Source organism: Oryctolagus cuniculus, chromosome 16 (genome assembly GCF_051225735.1).
Source record: "Oryctolagus cuniculus isolate XC-2025 breed Fujian yellow rabbit chromosome 16, ASM5122573v1, whole genome shotgun sequence".
Classification (NCBI taxonomy): domain Eukaryota; kingdom Metazoa; phylum Chordata; class Mammalia; order Lagomorpha; family Leporidae; genus Oryctolagus; species Oryctolagus cuniculus.
In genome coordinates, this window is record NC_142882.1 from 81,331,376 (window position 1) to 81,349,340 (window position 17,965).

The 17,965-nt window shown below is 39.8% G+C and overlaps 1 protein-coding gene across 6 annotated transcripts in view; it reads right to left on the minus strand.

Moving 5' to 3' along the window:
- CDK14 (cyclin dependent kinase 14) overlaps positions 1–17,965 on the minus strand; it is a 724,945-nt gene that overhangs the window by 398,275 nt on the left and 308,705 nt on the right. For all 6 annotated transcript variants that reach the window (XM_070058421.2, XM_008261493.5, XM_051852767.3 and 3 more), the window contains one exon: positions 17,513–17,592. In XM_070058421.2, the coding sequence (XP_069914522.1) occupies positions 17,513–17,592 (80 nt within the window). The remainder of the gene's footprint in view (positions 1–17,512; positions 17,593–17,965) is intronic.

Genomic DNA, 17,965 nt, shown 5'->3' on the forward strand with positions numbered 1-17,965 from the left:
TATACATGTCAAGTTGATTACAGGGTTGTTCAAGTCTCTCATATCTTTGTTGATCTTCAGTTTACTTGAGCTATCAATTATTGTGAATGAGGTATGAAAACTGTTGAGTTGCGGTGCAGCACGTTAAGCTGCCGTCTGTGATGCCAGCATCCCATGTAGTGCCAGTCCTGCTTGCTCCACTTTTGACGCAGCTCCCTGCTGATGTTCCTGGGAAAGCAATGGAAGGTGGAAGTGCTTCAGCCCTTTCCACCCAAGTGTGAGACGAAGATGGGGCTCCGGGTCCTGGCTCCAGCCTGGCCCAGTCCAGCCTTGCAGCCATTTGGGAAGTTAACCAGCAGATGGAGATGGAAATGCTCCTGCTCACTCGCTTGCTCGCTCTCCTGCTCGCTCGCTCTCTCTCTCTTGCTCTCCCTCTTTCTGTAACTCTGCCTTTCAAATAAATAAATCATTTTTAAAAAATGGCTGAATTGTCTGTTTCATCTTTCAACTCTGTGAGCTTATACTCCCTCTATACTGAAACTCTAGTTATGGGTTACATACATCTACGACTGAAATCTTCCTGATATACTGACCCTTTTTCTCAATATAAAACACACCTCTCTGTTGCTAGGAAAAACAGAAGTTCTTTCTCCATTTTTCTGTCCTGAGTTTTATCTTTACTGGTATTAATATAGTCACATTAATTTCTATGATTCTTATTGTACAGTTTATCTTCTTCCATCCTTTTCCTGTTAAGCTACCTGAATATCTAGAATTAAAGTGCTTGTTAGAGACAACATTTTGTTGAATCTTTCCCTTTTTATCCATTCTGAAAATCTCTTCTTTTTGATTGGAATTTTTAACCCATAATCAGTGACATGGTTGGACTGAGTCTGCATCACTCATTTGCTTAATTTTCTTGCATGTCTTATTTATTCCTATGTTCCTCCTTACTGTCCTCTTTGTATTAAAGAAATCTTTGCAGTGTACTTTTCAAATTATTCTGTTGACTTTTAACTTTTTTTTAGTGCTTGCACTGAGAATTATAATTTAGAGCTTAATTAATTATGGTTTACTCAACGTTAATATTGACATAATACTGATAAAATACAAGGGTACTTCAAAAAGTTTGGGGGAAATGGAACAAAAGATAAGTTTATTTGGTGCAAAAAATCTGAAATGTGTGCATGAGTATGGTAATTTGTTTTCATTTTCTGCCCCCCTTTCTATAATTATGGATATATATATAAAGCATCTGTATGTTTTATATCCAACAAAACAGTATTGGATTTATTGTGCTAAACAGTCTTTTTACAAATCAAGATGAAGGGGCCAGCACAGATAAAGCCGCCACCTGCAGTGTCGGCATCCATATGGGCTCCGGTTCAAGTTCCAGCTCCTCCACTTCTGATCCAGCTCTCTGCTGGGAAAGCAGAAGATGGCCCAAGTCCTTGGTGCCCTATACCCGTGTGGGAGACCCAGAAGCAGCTCCTGGCTTCAGATGGGCGCAGCTCTGGCCATTGTGGACAACTGGGGAGTGAACCAGCAGATGGAAGACCCTTCTCTCTCTCTTTCTGCCTCTCCTTCTCTCTCTCTGTATAACTCTGACTTTCAAGTAAATAAATAAATCTGTAAAAAAAATCAAGATGAAAAGGGGAAGAGTATTTACAGAATCATTATATTTACTCCCTTATACATGATTTGCAATATTCTTCATTTTTCCCATCTGAAAGTAAGTTATTGTTTATAGCATCTTTTTTATAGGATACTAAACTTTCTGTAATATATTTCTCTCATTATTCATTGATCCAAAAATTTCTTTAGCCTTCATTTTTGAAGGCCAGTTGTGTTAGACGCAGAATTTTAGTTGACATTTTTGTTTGATTTGTTTTTGATGCATTTTAATACAACAGTTCTTTGCTTTTCCACACCTACTGATTCAAATGGAAGCTCAGATCTTCAACTTAATTTTTCTCCTGCATGTAGTGAGTTGCTTCACTCTTCTTACCTTGAAATTCTCTTTTTCCCTATTCTTTTAAACAGTTTAACCATGAAAGACCTAGCTTTGGCTCTCTTTATGTTTCTTTTAATTGTGGCTTATTGATGTACTTAGATTAATAGATTAATCATGCTTCTCAACAAATTTAGTAATTTTTCACAATTCTTTACAAAAAAATTTTTTTTGCCCAATTCTCTTTCTTTCCCGTCTTTCTGGGACTATCAAATTCTTTTCTAGAAAAATTTGTTCTAGTATACATGATGTATCTATCTTTTAAAATGAATGCTAAAAAGACTCCTTGTTTCCTGACTTCCTTGAGTGTTCCCAAAGCATTCAAGGAAAAATATTTCAATCTAGAACTTGAAAATATATGAAAGTCACCAAGTTCCATCAGTGGTCCTGACACTGATCATGAACTGCTGTTCAAAGTTTGTCATTCTTTGACTATTTCTATGTAATACTCTTCTATCTACTACATACCTAGAGTAGATAGCTGTAGAAAAACAACACAGTGGGTCAGCACTCTGGTGTAGTATGTTAAGCCTCCACCTTCAGCGCCAGCATTCCATTTGGAAGCAGCTGGAGAACTGGCTTTTCACTACTTATCAGCTCCCTGCTAAAGGTCTGGGAAAGCAATGGAAGACCGCCCAAGTGCTTGGGCCTCTGCATCCACGTGAGAAACCTGGAAGAAGCTCCTGGCTCCTGGATTCAGCCTGGCTTAGCCCTGGTCATTACCGCCATTTCAAGAGGGAACCAGAGGATGGAAGATCTCTCTCTATCTCTCCCTCCCTCTGTCTGTAACTCTGCCTCTCAAATAAATAAATACATCTTAAAAAAAAAAAAAAAGAAAGAAAGAAAGAAAAGCAATACAACAGCATCTCAAATACTAAGAAGTCACAAAGGTGTACCAATGGGCTACATTCTTTAACACTATTTGTATCAGCTACATTAATTACTATCATGCCAAACAGTAATACGTAGCTGATGAATTCCCATCACTTTTTTTTTAAATTAGCTGAGAAATTTTGAAGGGAAGAATGTATTATCTATGAAAAAAATTCCTCAGTTAAAATACTGGTTCAGGAAGCCAGCATTCTTGCATAGCAGGTAAAGCCTGCAGTGCTGGCATCCCATATGGGCACAGGTTTCTCTCCTGTGGCCTGGGAAATCAGCAGAGAATTCCCGGAGTCCTTGGGCCCCTGAGCCAGGGTGGGGGATCTGGAAGAAGCTCTAGGCTCCTGGCTTTGGATATGCACAGCTCCATTGTAGCCATCTGTGGAGTGAACCAGAGGATGGAAGACCTCTCTCTGTCTCTCCTTCTCTCTGCATAACTCTTTCAAATAAATAAATAAATCTTAAAAAAAAAAAAAAACATAAAAAAAAGACAAAGACTGCTTCAAATCTTACAGCTTTTTGCTAGCAAACTGTGTGACACCAGACAATTTAATTATTGGCAGGCCTAAATTTCCTCATCTGTAACTTGGAGATATTAAAGCTCACATCTAACATAGGATTTCTGAGAGGATTCAATGAGGTAGTATTTTTAAAAGAGTGGCAAGGTAGAAACCAAAAAAGTCCATGGGAATTATTAGACAGTTGAAAAGGTATTCAGATGAGAACTTGTCAAATAATTCTTCTAAAAATGTCCTGGCCGGCGCCGCGGCTCACTAGGCTAATCCTCTGCCTTGCGGCGCCGGCACACCAGGTTCTAGTCCCGGTCGGGGCGCCGGATTCTGTCCCGGTTGCCCCTCTTCCAGGCCAGCTCTCTGCTGTGGCCAGGGAGTGCAGTGGAGGATGGCCCAGGTGCTTGGGCCCTGCACCCCATGGGAGACCAGGAAAAGCACCTGGCTCCTGGCTCCTGCCATCGGATCAGCGCGGTGCGCCGACCGCAGCGCACTGGCCGCGGCGGCCATTGGAGGGTGAACCAACGGCAAAAGGAAGACCTTTCTCTCTGTCTCTCTCTCTCTCTCACTGTCCACTCTGCCTGTCAAAAAATAAATAAATAAATAAAAATAAAAATAAAATAAAAATGTCCTAAATACAAAACTGCCATATCTTAACTTTTATTTCTAGTAGGCAAAATAAGAGAAAAATGTAACATAAATTTTTACAAATTTAAAGCAGCCAAGAAATTAATAAACCAAACTTTAATCTTTAAAATTAACAACATTAAAAAGAAAGCATAAGATTTTCATAGTTTTTAAAGTCATGTGATTTAGCAGCTTATAAAATTGTGTTGATATCAACTGGCAGATACCCATCAAATTATTCAGACTTACAAAGAATAACAACTAGGGCAATTTACATAAGCTTCCTTAGAATAACCGTCTAGACTCATGGATTTTTATCTTTCATTTACAAAATTTCTCCTGTCAGTTGTAAAATGCTCTGAAGCAATTCATGCTAATTTTTGCAGTGACAGACATAAAGGGTTATTATTAGAGATTTTAAAAGAAACATTTTAACACAATAAATGTGCATCACATTATAGCACTTGTGTATGAGGAATGCTGATGAATCAATGAAAGGTCTTTTCCAAGCAAAAGGATTCGTGCTGGTACTATTATTGTAATCATAAAGCCTGAAGAAAGGGAAGACGGGACACGGTAAGTGCTTGCTCATGATCACATAGCTGTTGGAACAGTCTCCCAGGCTAGAAACTTTCTAACTTGCTTAGAGCGGCTTTCCCAGCTTCGCTCTGTGCTTCTCAGCAGTGATAGCCATTTCTGCCAACAGCAGTACCGTTTTGTAGAACAAAAACAATGGATGTGTTCACATACTCAGCCACTGAACATGTCCTGGGTTCCCATCACATGCCAACTGCTGCTCCAGACACAGCTTACAGATCCAAGCTGAACGGCCACTTAAATCTCACCTAGCTATGTGAGTTTGAACAAGAATCTCTTTAGACTACAGCTGCTTAATTAGTAAAATGAAGATGATTAACAACTTTCCTCACTATGCTGAAAAATTAAGTGAGATTATGTATTTGACTATGATTAGCAAGGTCCTCACTTTAGTTACAACCAACCTGTTCTCCAAATCACACTGTATGTTGGACAGAAGGAAATTCTAGAGTTTGATAGCACAGCAGGATAGCTATGGATGACCACCATTAATTGAATATGTCAGAACAGCTAACAGAAAGGACCTTGAGTATTCTCAATACAAAGAAATGATAAAAGTCTGAGGTAGCGGGCGTGCCCATTACCATGGTTTGATTATCACACACAGAATAAATGTATGGAACAGCCTCACTGTGCATCATAAGTATGTACAACTATTAGCTGTCAACTTTAAAAACACATGCAACAAATAAATAAACTGAACCATTATGTAAACAACTGCCACATGAATATCGGACCTCAGACTTCACACATCACGGACTGAACTCATCGTCTTTCCCATATTCCACCCTTATCTATTTTTTTTTTTTTTTTAACTATTGGCTCCATGGTCTACACAAGTAATCAAACTAAACTCCTGCAAGTCATCCTGCATAGCTCCATCTCCGCGGAGCTCCCATCTCCGCGGAGCTCCATGTCTTGGTCAAACATCAAGCCCCATGAGGTGTCCCCTTTAAGGCCTCCCAAACAACTTCCAAGGCCTCTTTCCAGGACCTTATCATGCTTTTCCTTAAGCAGTTCAGTTCCTTTTAGTCCTTCTACACTAGATGCAGGACCCAAACTGAAAATCTGAAATTTAAGAAAAATGTTGAAAGGTGAGATTCCTCTGCAACTCTTGTCTCTTACTGGATTCTTATAATGTAGGCAACAAACCTGAATCCTTGGGTGGAAGAATAAATAGTCCCTCCCTCTAGAAGTAGAAGCCCCTTCAAAGAAAAGACCCTGAAGGATTACAAGGGAAAAACCAGTGAATTCACCCTCATCACGTAACACTGAAGCTACCAACTAGCACCACCCCTCAACCCCAAGCAAGCACCAGGGCCTCCACTCAGCACCATCAGCACATCTCATGATCAAGATCTCCACGAAGCAGAGGACATGTAGAAAAGAGCAGAAAAAAGTGAAACAAAGAAACTGCAAAAAACATTCAGAGAACTGTATCGTTTATCCTCAAATAGATAAGAGAAGAAAACTATTCTGATCTTTGTGGAGCTCTCTTTGATTTCACTACTCAAATCTCCAGAATTTTTAATTCCGATTAATATATTTTTATTTCATAGAATTTTCTTTATTCCTTGACAATTTCTTTTTTATGAACCAATACACATATTGAAAGGATATATTTTCATTCCCTTTTATAAAAGACAAACTCAAATGCAAAAAGATTGAGACTTCCTCAAAATCACACACCTAGATGACAATGCAAGCCAAATTTAAATCCAGGCAGCCAGGCTTCCAGCTCAGGCACTAACCCTTAGGCTAATTTGCCTCTTACTGGCCATCAATCCTATTCATTACCATCCTCCACAAAGGCCAAACACTGGAGTATAAGTGCCACTAGTATATAGTGAGAAATCTCTGGACAGGGTAATCACCACTGACTGAGTGCTGGATCAGCTCAAACAAGAGTAATGTGCTTTAAACAATGATGGTAAAATCAACACCTAAAAAAAACCACTTGCCAATAAAACAGCCGAATTCAGAAATATCTAAGTTGAGCATAGAACTGTTGCATCCTAGAGTTATGAAGACCTTCGGAAGACACCTAATTTAACCTGTCACCCACTGCATAGGTCAGATGTTGCATTAATTTGGGGTAAAGTTTTACTAACAATTCTGTTTATAATCTACCTAATTTTGAAGTAATTACAAGGTTATGAACAGTTCAAAAACACTGTGGTTGACAAAAGACAAACGGAAACATGGCTGTCCTCTCTCCAGGACCAACCCCCTAGTTCTGCTACAGTGCCACCTTGTGCCCCAGGAGCCCCCTTCCATCTGTGCCCACTCACTCAGTTGAGGGTATAGGTGCACAAGAGTCTACGGAGCAGAGAATGAGAGAATGAAAGGCCTTTGTTCTCCTGGGAAGATGCCCACTCTCTACTGGGAAGCTGATGGGTACAAAAGGAAGCGACTGTGATTGAAACTAAAGATGACCATGTACTATCATTTAAGTTCAGTTTGATCACTGGGGCAATATATTTATTTGACTGTCTATGTAAATTTTAAAAGGCTTTTTTCAGAACAGCCTGAGAATCTAACAAAGATTTACAACATTTCATTTTAGAGTAAATGTGTCTGAAATCCTAACAACCAGTTTATAGAATTGTGAAAGCAGAACATTCCCATTTTACATCTACTTGGTAGCCTTAAGGACCTCCCCTACATCAGTTCTTGCTTCCAGCTTCAGACTAACTCTCAATGTCTCAATCACATTCCCTGCCCTGACAGTTGTAATCCATCTCCACACAGACCACTGTTCATGAAACATTCCATCACCCAAGATGAATGGCATTTCTCTTAAAACAAAAACAAAAGAAAAATAACCAAAGGTTTTATTCAGAGAGAAAGGAAAGGAGATCATATCTGGAGGAAGTTAATGTATTCATTCATTTGTCTAATATATGTAAACTTTAGAAAAAAAGTTACAGGTCTTATCAAGATTAGTATATGGTACATTTTTCTCCTAAGTTTCCAAAGATGAAAAGTAGGTACCAGTCCACTATTACCTACAAATTTCCCTGTGAAATTGAGAATAAACACCTGTAGTGAATTGTACAATGTCATCCAAATTCTCTGTCCACCGAGAACTTCACAATATGACCCTATTTGCAAGGAGAATCTTTGCAGATATAATTAGCTAAGATAAAGCCATACTAGCTTAGAGTAGGCTCTAAATCTAACTAGTTTTCCCCTAAGAAAGAGAGAACAAATACAAAGGCAAAGCCATGTGAAAATTGTGGCAGAGTCTTGAATGATACAACTATAAGCCAGAAAACACTAAGACTGACAAAGTCACGAAAAACTAGGAAAAGCAAGTAAAGATTTCTTCCCTACAACCTTTATAGAGAGCAGAGCCAATACCTTGATTTTGGACTTCTAGCCTCTAGCACTGTATAAAAATAATAATAAACCACCAAGTTTATGGTAATTTATCACAGCAGTTCTGGAAAAATAATGACACCCCAAACATGAAACCTAGATTGGTTAATTACCTATTGAATTATTACTCAATTAGGTGTCAGATGTTAACATTCAATCTTCACAAGCAATTATATCAGACAGCTACAAGAAAAACAAAAGGGGTGATTAATAAAAAACAATAGTAATAAATAAAAAGGTTGTAACATAAGATGTGATGAAAAAAACAAATAGTAACACCAAGATTTCAAATGTTGCAATTAAAATCACCTTTATTTGCTTCAGTTTTTTAAATCTTAATACATTTTAATAAATTTATAAAAATAATACCAATAGTATAGATAACTGATATATCAAACTTAATGTACTATTAGAAATATTTTAAGTGTTTAGTTCAAAATTGACAAGTAAGGGATCAAATTATTCATGTTATGAGCAGGCTAACTACTTCCAAATATCTGAAATAAAAGAGGCTTTTTCCTCAATCTCTTTCTCAATTTCTATCCCTCTCTGTCTTCTTGGGGATTACAATTTTTACTAGAAATCTGAAACATTTTCATAGAATTCTAACAGAATGAACACTGGGTAAAAACACACAGGACAGATGGGAAGAGAAAGAGTACAACGTACGCGAATGCTCTGACTTGCAGTGCAAACAATGAGTCTGTTTTCCTTGACACGTTTCTACTTTCTCGCAGTTACAATGCTGAAATGCATTTGTTGCCTTTGTCTTTCTGAACCTTCCTTGTATTACCTGGATGTTGTTTTCCTGGACTTTACTGAATAATATCCTATCATTTTTTTTAAAGATTTATTTATTTCAAAGGCAGTGTTAAAGATTGAGAGAGAGCTTGCCTGGAAGAGGGGCAACCGGGACAGAATCCAGCGCCCCGACCGGAACTAGAACCCAGTGTGCCGGCGCCGCAAGGTGGAGGATTAGCCTAGTGAGCCACGGTATGTGATCCCTGTTAAACATAAGAGTGGGAATAAGAGAGGGAAGAGATGTATAATTTGGGACATGCTCAAGCTGACTTGCCCCAAATGGTGGAGTTAGAAACATACCAGGGGATTCCAATTCAATCCCATCAAGGTGGCATGTACCAATGCCATCTCACTAGTCCAAGTGATCAATTTCAGTTCACAATTGATCATAATGAAAGGACTAAGAGTCAAAGGGAGCACATAAACAAGTCTAGTACCTGCTAACACTAACCGATAGAATAAATAAAGGGGAGAGTGATCCAACATGGGAAGTGAGATACTCAGCAAACTCATAGAATGGCAGATGTCCTAAATAGCACTCTGGCCTCAGAATCAGCCCTAAAGGCATTCGGATCTGGCTGAAAAGCCCATGAGAGTATTTCAGGCGTGGAAAGCCAAGACACTCTAGCAAAAGATCTCTGTGAGTGAGATCCCAGTGGAAAGAACAGGTCTTCAAAGAAGGAGGTACCTTTCTCTGAAGGGAGGAGAGAACCTCCACTTTGACTATGACCTTGTCTAAACAAGATAAGAATCGGAGAACTCAGAGGGCTTCCATAGCCTTGGAAACTCATGACTGGAGCATGGGGAGATTACTGATGCCATAGACAGGAGTGTCAATTGGTAAAGTCAACAACAGGAGTCACTGTGCACTTACTCCTCATGTAGGATCTCTGTCCTTAATGTGCTGTGCATTGAGCTTTAATGCTATAACGAGTACTCAAACAATATATTTCACTTTGTGTTTCTATGGGGGTGCAAACTGTTGAAATCTTTACTTAATGCATACTAAACTGATCCTCTGTAAAAAAAAAAAAAAAAAAAGAAATTATCAACTCCCAACTTGACTCTCACTGGGATTAAACATGACAATAGGTCTGATCTGATTTCATCATCATTTAAAAAAAATCATCTATTATTTTTCACTTTATGTTTCTGTGTGGGAGCAAACTGTTGAAATCCTTACTTAATGTATACTAAGCTGATCTTCTGTATATTAAGATAATCGAAAATGAATCTTGATGTGAATGGAAGGGGAGAGGGAGTGGGAAAGGGAAGGGTTGTGGGTGGGAGGGACGGTATGGGGGGGAAGCCACTGTAATCCATAAATTGTACTTTGGAAATTTATATTCATTAAATAAAAGTTAAAAAAAAAAAAACTAAAAAAAAAAAAAAAAAAGTCCTATCCAGTCAATAAATAGAAATAGTCATTGACCTTACCAGGGACTTAGAGCAGCTAGAATGACTTATGTCAGTGTTAACCAATGGCTAATTTAGGGCTTAATATTGCATATTTAAATATAGAGGGTAAAATGTGTACTATCCTGAAGTGGACATTTAGTATAATGGATAAGATGCCAGCGTCCCACACTGGAATGCCTGGGTTGGATCCCCAGCTCCCAAAAAAAAAAAAAAAAAAAAAAAGATTGAGAGAGAGAGAGAGAGAGAGAGAGATCTTCTGTCTGCTGGTTCACTCCTCAAATGGACACAAAGACCAGGGCTAGTCCAGGCCGAAGTCAGGAGCCAGGAGCCTCCTCCAGGTCTCCCGTGGGTAGCAGGGGCCCAGGGTCTTGGGCCACCTTCTGCTGCTTTTCGAGGTGCATTAACAGGGAACTGAATAGGAAGTTGAGCAGCCGCCACTCAAACTGGTGCCCATATGGGATGCTGGTGCTGCAGATCCTAACCCACATCACCGGCCTCATCAATAATTTTTATGAATATTTTTTTCCCTAAACTTCTTCCTCCTCCTCAAAAAAAGACTTTTTTTTTCTTTCCTGGATACAATATCAGAAATACAATCCTCCACATGAAATAAAAGCTCAGCATAAATTCAAAATTTCTATTCAAAATCTCTGTGGGCTGGCATTGTGTCATAGCAGGTAAAGCCGCTGCTTGCACAGCCAGCATCCATCCCATACAGGTGCTGATTTGAGTCCCAGCTGCTCCAATTCCAATCCAACTCCCTGCTAATGTGCCTGGGAAAGAAGTGGAAAACAGCCCAAGTGTTTGGGCTCCTAAATCCATGTCAGAGATCTGGAGGAAGCTCCTGCCTCCTAGCTTCGGTCTGGCCCAGCTCCAACCACTGCAGCCCTTTGGAGAATGAACCAGAGGATGGAAGATATCTCTCTCTCTGCCTGTCTCTCCCTCTCTCTGTACTCTGCCTTTCAAATAAATTTTTTAATAAAAAAAAAAATCTCTCTTTTATAGAGTAATATTTAAGTGCAGGTCCTGCTGTGAGACTGCTCAGGTTCAACAGTTAGCTCTCTCACATACTTCTCCCTACTTCATGTTTTTCTCAACTTTAAATAGGAATAATGGTACCACATACTTCAGAGAATTTTGTGAGAATCAGATGAGAGTAGGCTGTGGCTGTGTATATACCAAGTGTAAACATACATTAAATATCATCTATTAATGTTGTTACTATTTTGATTTAAAACTATTCCTTACTGGATTAGTTAAATTTATTTTTAGGCATAACTCTTGTGTAAAAAATCCATTAGAGGGGCCGGCACTGTGGCATAGCCAGTAAGCTGCTGCTTGCAGTGCTGGCATCCCATACAGGCTCTAGTTCGAGACCCAGCTGCTCCACTTCCGATCCAGCTCTCTGTTATTGTCTGGGAAGGCAGTAGAAGATGGTCCAGGTGCTTGGGCCCCTGCACCCATGTGGGAGACCCAGAATAAGCTCCTGGATCGTGATTCCTGGTTTTGGATCAGCCCAGCTCTGGTTGTTGTGACCATCTGGAGAGTGATCCAGCAGATGGAAGATCTCTCTCTCACTCTCTGCCCCTGCCTCTGCTTCAAGTAACTCAAATAATCTGCTTTCCAAATAAATAAATAAATCTTTTTTTTTTTTTAAATCCACTAGAGTTAAAAAAAAACCCATGAAAGAGGAGCAGCTACTGTGGCGTAGCTGGTAAAGACACTTCTTGCAGTCCCAGCATACCATAGGGGCATGGATTAAAGTCCCAGCTGCTCCACTTACAGTCCAGCTCCCTGCTAATGCACCTGGGAAGGCCGTGGAAGATGGCCCAAGTCCTTGGGCCTCTAGACACATGTGGGAGACCCAGATGAAGCTGGATCCTAGATTCAGCCTGGCTCAGCCTTGGCCATTGGGGCCATTTAGGGAGTGAACCAGTGGATGGAAGACCCCCCCCCCCATCTCTGTCTCTGTCTCTCCCCTCCCCTCTTCCCTCTCCCTTTCCCTCTCTCATTCCCTCCAACTCTGACTTTCAAATAAAGAAATAAATTTAAAAAAAAAAATTGGTTCCCTCATGTTCACTCCCTGTCTAGGAAAATCTTGGGCAAAAATAGTGTCTTTATGTTATATACATATTTTATACAGAATATAATATCATACACAGCTCGAGGTTGCTTCAAAGATGGGACCTCCAAAGACATTTCATCCACTTCCCTCTCAAACCCTTCTTGTATCTCCTGACACTTTATCACTATAAAGAAAGATGATACCATACAAGGATTCTGAATTAAAAGAGAAAAGCTAGCCCTCAGCACTGCTGCTTTATTTCTCTGAGCTACCATCAAAGACAGAGTGAATTTCAAAGCACCTGGACCTGAATTAAGCCATTACTCACTCCAGCTCAACAAGATAAAGTTCAAAGTCCACCTCTGGACATAAATCTTGGTAAGATTAGGGTTGCTTGCAAAGTATTTCCACTTCAGGTAAAAATTATGTGTTAAAATTTAAATTTCTAGGCAAGCCAGCAGCAACTGGCAAACAGCCACTTGAAAAGTACTTTACTGTGCAGGGTGCCTTTCTATTTTGAAATCTTCCTGCTGTTAACATCTTGTGGATGAGGAATTGACCAAAACAGCAGAAGACAAGCATATTCAACTTCAAGAGTTCATTTCAATTGAACAAGCTATGCAGGTCCCTCACTAATATAAAAATGAACATATCCCAAGTGGCTTCCAGCCTCATCCTAAATAGTTCAAGTCTTACCACTAGATACACAGAGGAGTTATTGTGAGGAGACTTTGGGAAGTATTAATAGGAAAAGACAGAAAAGCTGAGCAAAAGTGATAAGTTTTGTTTCCATGCATACATAACAGAAAAATAAGACTGCAAAAGAGATGAGAAGGTAAATGAGGAGGTAAATGAGGAGAAATAAGTTTAATACTTATTCCTACTAGAGTCATTCATCTCCATCAGAAATCACTTTGAAGTCAGATTATATTAGGAAAATCTCAAAATTTCTTCAAAGAAAAATCCTTGAATAAAATATTTTTAAATGTCATTTTGTGATCCATTCACCCAGTCCTCAACAACTCCTCTATCATTCCCTGATCTCCAAAGCATTTAAAACTCTACCTTGAAAGACTCCTTGGGAAATTAAAACCACAATAACAAGGTAGAGAGTTCCTGAAAGATGAGACAAAATAGGCCGGCGCCGCGGCTCACTAGGCTAATCCTCCGCCTAGCGGCGCCGGCACACCAGGTTCTAGTCCCAGTCGGGGCGCCGGATTCTGTCCCGGTTGCCCCTCTTCCAGGCCAGCTCTCTGCTGTGGCCCGGGAGTGCAGTGGAGGATGGCCCAGGTGCTTGGGCCCTGCACCCCATGGGAGACCAGGAAAAGCACCTGGCTCCTGGCTCCTGCCATCGGATCAGCGCGGTGCGCCAGCCGCAGCGCACTGGCCGCGGCGGCCATTGGAGGGTGAACCAACAGCAAAGGAAGACCTTTCTCTCTGTCTCTCTCTCTCACTGTCCACTCTGCCTGTCAAAAAAAAAAAAAAAAAAAAAAAAAAAGATGAGACAAAATAACTCTTGTTTAAAAGCAAGTAGGGTCACTAGAGTCCAAAATTATTCAGTGGTGCTGTAGACTGACTTGTATCTCATTGAAGTCCTAACCTCAGTAGTTTAGAATGTGACTGCAGGGGGCCAGCGCTGTGGCCCAGGAGGTTAATCCTCCGCCTGCAGCGCTGGCATCCCATATGGGCGCTGGTTCTAGTTCCAGCTGCTCCACTTCCGATCCAGCTATCTGCTATGGCCTGGGAAAGCAGTAGAGGATGGCCCAAGTCCTTGAGCCCCTGCATCCGCATGGGAGACCAGGAAGAAGCACCTGGCTCCTTGCTTCGGATCAGCGCAGCTCTGGCCATCGCTGCCGTTTGGGGAGTGAACCAGCAGATGGAAGACCTTTCTCTCTGTCTCTCCCTCTCACTGTCTATAACTCTACCTGTCAAATAAATGAAATAAAATATTAAAAAAAAAAAAAAGAATGTGACTGTGGGAACAGGGGCTTCACAGAAGTGATGAACTTAAAAAGAAGTCCTCAGTGTGCTCCCTAACCCAATGTGACTGGTGTCCATAGGAAGACATCTGGATACAGACAGGAACAGATGGAAGGCACCATGGAGACACAGTGAGAAGACAGCCATCTACAAGCCAAGGTGGGAAGCGTGGAACAGAGTCCATGACATCCTGTCCTCAGACTTCCAGCCTCCAGTCCACGAAACAAGATAACACTTGTTGTTCCAACCACTCAGGTAGTGGTATTCGATGACTGCAGCCCTAGCCAACTGGCACACGTGGCTTCCTTTACACAGTGTGATGAGGAGAAACAAAGTTATGATCGAAACTCAGGTTTCCAGACTCCAAGAGCATTCCCACCTCATGACACTGCCTTGCAACCAAGTCCCCGTTTCACTCAAAGTCCTCTCCCACAAAAATCTCACTGTGCTTCCTCGTAAGGACCATGATAAATAAACACTGCTTATGTTAACTTTTTTGTGAGCTATACTCTCATATCACCAACAGGGCATTTTCATACAGATTGTCTCATGAACTCAAAATATCAAAAATTGAGATCAAACAATCCAAAAAGTTAGTAACAACACTGTTTTGTGGAATTTAGTAAGATCTGGGTATAAGATCCAATTCCTTAGACAAGGCATCTAATCTTTCTGAGACTCAACTCTACATTTGTAATACACATTCTATAAACAATTCAAATTTTATGAAATAGAAAAATAAGACCCTCTACAAAGGACTAATTTAAAGATTAAATTGGATAATTTAAGTCCTTGCAAGTTATAAAATATTAAAAACAACTCTCCATGCAATCACAAAGTATTTTTATCTCTGGCAACATTTTTCACTCATTCAAATACAAAAACATTGATATTTCTCTCATATAATCTATAATCAATAATTTTCACAGCTCTGCCATTTCGTTCTCTGTATCATTTTTGTCCTTGCCTTAAAACAAACTCATAATTTCAAACTTGTACTACTTTGAAATTTTGTTATTGTTATTGTTTTATTTAATTTAGAAGGCAGACGGATGAGGTGGAGGGGGTAGAGGGAATCTTCCATCCACTGGTTCACTCCCCAAAGGACCACAACAGCTAGGGATGGGCCAGGCAGAAGTCAGGAGTGAGGAATACCATCTGAGTCTGTATGTGGGTGGCTGTTCTTGGGCCACCACTCACTGCCTCCTAGGTACATTTGCAGGAAGTTAGATCTGATACAGAGGAAGGGCTCATCCCAGACACTAATAAGGAATGTGAGCATTTTAATTGGCAGCTTAACTCACTGAAACACACACCTGCCCCAAAACTTGCACTCATGACTTTGAAAGACTGATTTATCAGTTTCCAATCTCTTCTTTATTTCTTTTAGGTCCTGTCCTAATATTGAATTTCTCTTCCTAGAATATCCAGTTCAAAAGTCTTCAGCAGCTCTCCTAATCCACAGGACAAGGTCACAACTACACAGGCCTGAATTTTTTCTGCTGCATAATTACAGTCAAGGTTAGGTCCTAAGCACATCCCAAGGTTTGGAATAAAGTCATGTTGCCAGTCAAACCCAGACCTCAGTGTTCCAAAGATTCACTGTATTCCCTGCTTCCTGTGTTGACCTAGGCCTACTCTTTAAGGTACCCAGAGGCCTTGCCTTATACCTACCTAGTCAACATGAACAAAGAGATCATCAAAATTTTCAACTTGACCCTATTTGATTCTACTCTGAACTTCCAACTTAGAGACCCACTTGCTTCTATACTGGATTCTCTAATATCATTACTAACTTGGCCTTAACCTTGGATTTACTCATTAACAAGGCTAGGCTGTCTAATTCTAGTGTATACCCAGCATACTAGGAAGCATGGCTGATGGCCAGTTTCATTTTCCTCCTGTTTTCCTATTGGCCTAGCATTTCTTATCTATTTTCTCACATTCAGGGCCTACTATAATCAAACTCAATAGCACTCAACCTTGCCTTCCTACACAGCTCAAGAGGAACGTTCTGTTCCATCTCAGCCAATCGTTTTCAATCCCGTTGTGCTAAATATCCTTGTTAGATAACACATGTTTTTACTACTTTTTCCTGCCTTTACAACTATTAAATGAAAATCACACATAATAGCATATATATATATACACACATAATTTTGAATATACAAATACACACAAGGAGCTTCAAAAAGTTCATGAGAAAACCAAATTAAAAGACAGTGCACATTTTTCATGAATTTTTGAGGCCCCTTGAAATTTCAAATATGTCAATCTATGAGTAACTGAAATCCTTCAGAGTGGCATCTTCAAAAATACACAAAATTGCCTATAATGAAAAAATATGCATGGATTTCAACATTTTTGCACCAAAATAAACTTTTTTTCCTCTCAATTTTAGAGACACAGACAGAGGTCCCATCCACTAGTTCACTCCCTAAATGCCCACAAACACCAGGGTGGGGACTGGCCAGACCTGGGCAAAAGGAACATGACTCAGGTCTTCCATGTGGGTGGCAGGAATCCAATTACTTGAGCCGTCACCACCACGTCACAGGACCTGCACTGGTAGAAAGCTGGAGTCAGGAGCCTAAGCAAGGAATTGAACCCCAGCAGCAATAACGCCTTCAATGGAAAAATAAACTGAGGTCTATGTCAAGGTAACCTGAATTTTTAGATATGATAGACGTGATACCACTTATCCTAAAAGCTATGAAAACAGAACTAAAATAAATCCCCATGAGTAAAAGAAGGCATTTTATTCATAAAGAAATATTTTATGTGGAAATTAATAAAGCAAAAGACAAATCAATTTTAGTTCACAAAAATTAAAATATTACTATGTTGCAAATAAGTACATATTGAAAGGAATTTTTAGAAAAATGACAGAGTGGAAGCAAACAACATGACATTAAGGTCCCCAATAAATAAAGAATCTTTACATGTCAATAAGAAAAAAATAGAAAAGTGTAAACAATAGAAACAAAATAAAGGACAAAGGAGAAATGCAAATGACTGACTGTGTACCCCAGCTGCACCCTCATTGCACAGCAGCTTTCCCCCACAGCTGAGCACACAGCAGGACGGTCTTGTTTATTGAACATTATTTCAGATGACTGTGAGATGTACAGATTTGTACATTTCAACTTACATATTCCCAAGAGAATTTTAAAACCCAGCATATTCAGAGGTGTATAATATTTAAAAGGCTAGGAGCATAAGACAAACATGAAAACAAAGATAACCAGTAAAACTGCCCACCTTCCCTGATAGCCGTGAAAGGTGTACCTTCTTCTTCCTGCAGCCTGATCACCTTCAGGGCTACCAACTTCCCATTTACTCTGCAAGAAATGAAAGAAAAAATCAACAGTGCAAATACGTATGTGCCCATTGTGGTTCTAACTGTCTTCCTTCCAATTTATATTGTATACACGTTTGTACTGAAAATGTCAGTGACTCAATTACCCGGTACAGCAAGGTTAATTTCAGTAAGGCTGGGAATTCTGTATCATCATCATAAATGTTCACATTTTAAATACTCATACTTCCATAGGCCTAGATTGAATCAGTTTCTTTTGTGATTCACTCTGTTCCTTCCAGAATGGAACTAGTGTTTAACAAAATCACCATGCTTGACGACTATCCTCAAATTAATTAAAAATCAAGCAGTTGAAATAATTCTTTTCCTTTGTATTTCTAATAGCTCCACCATTG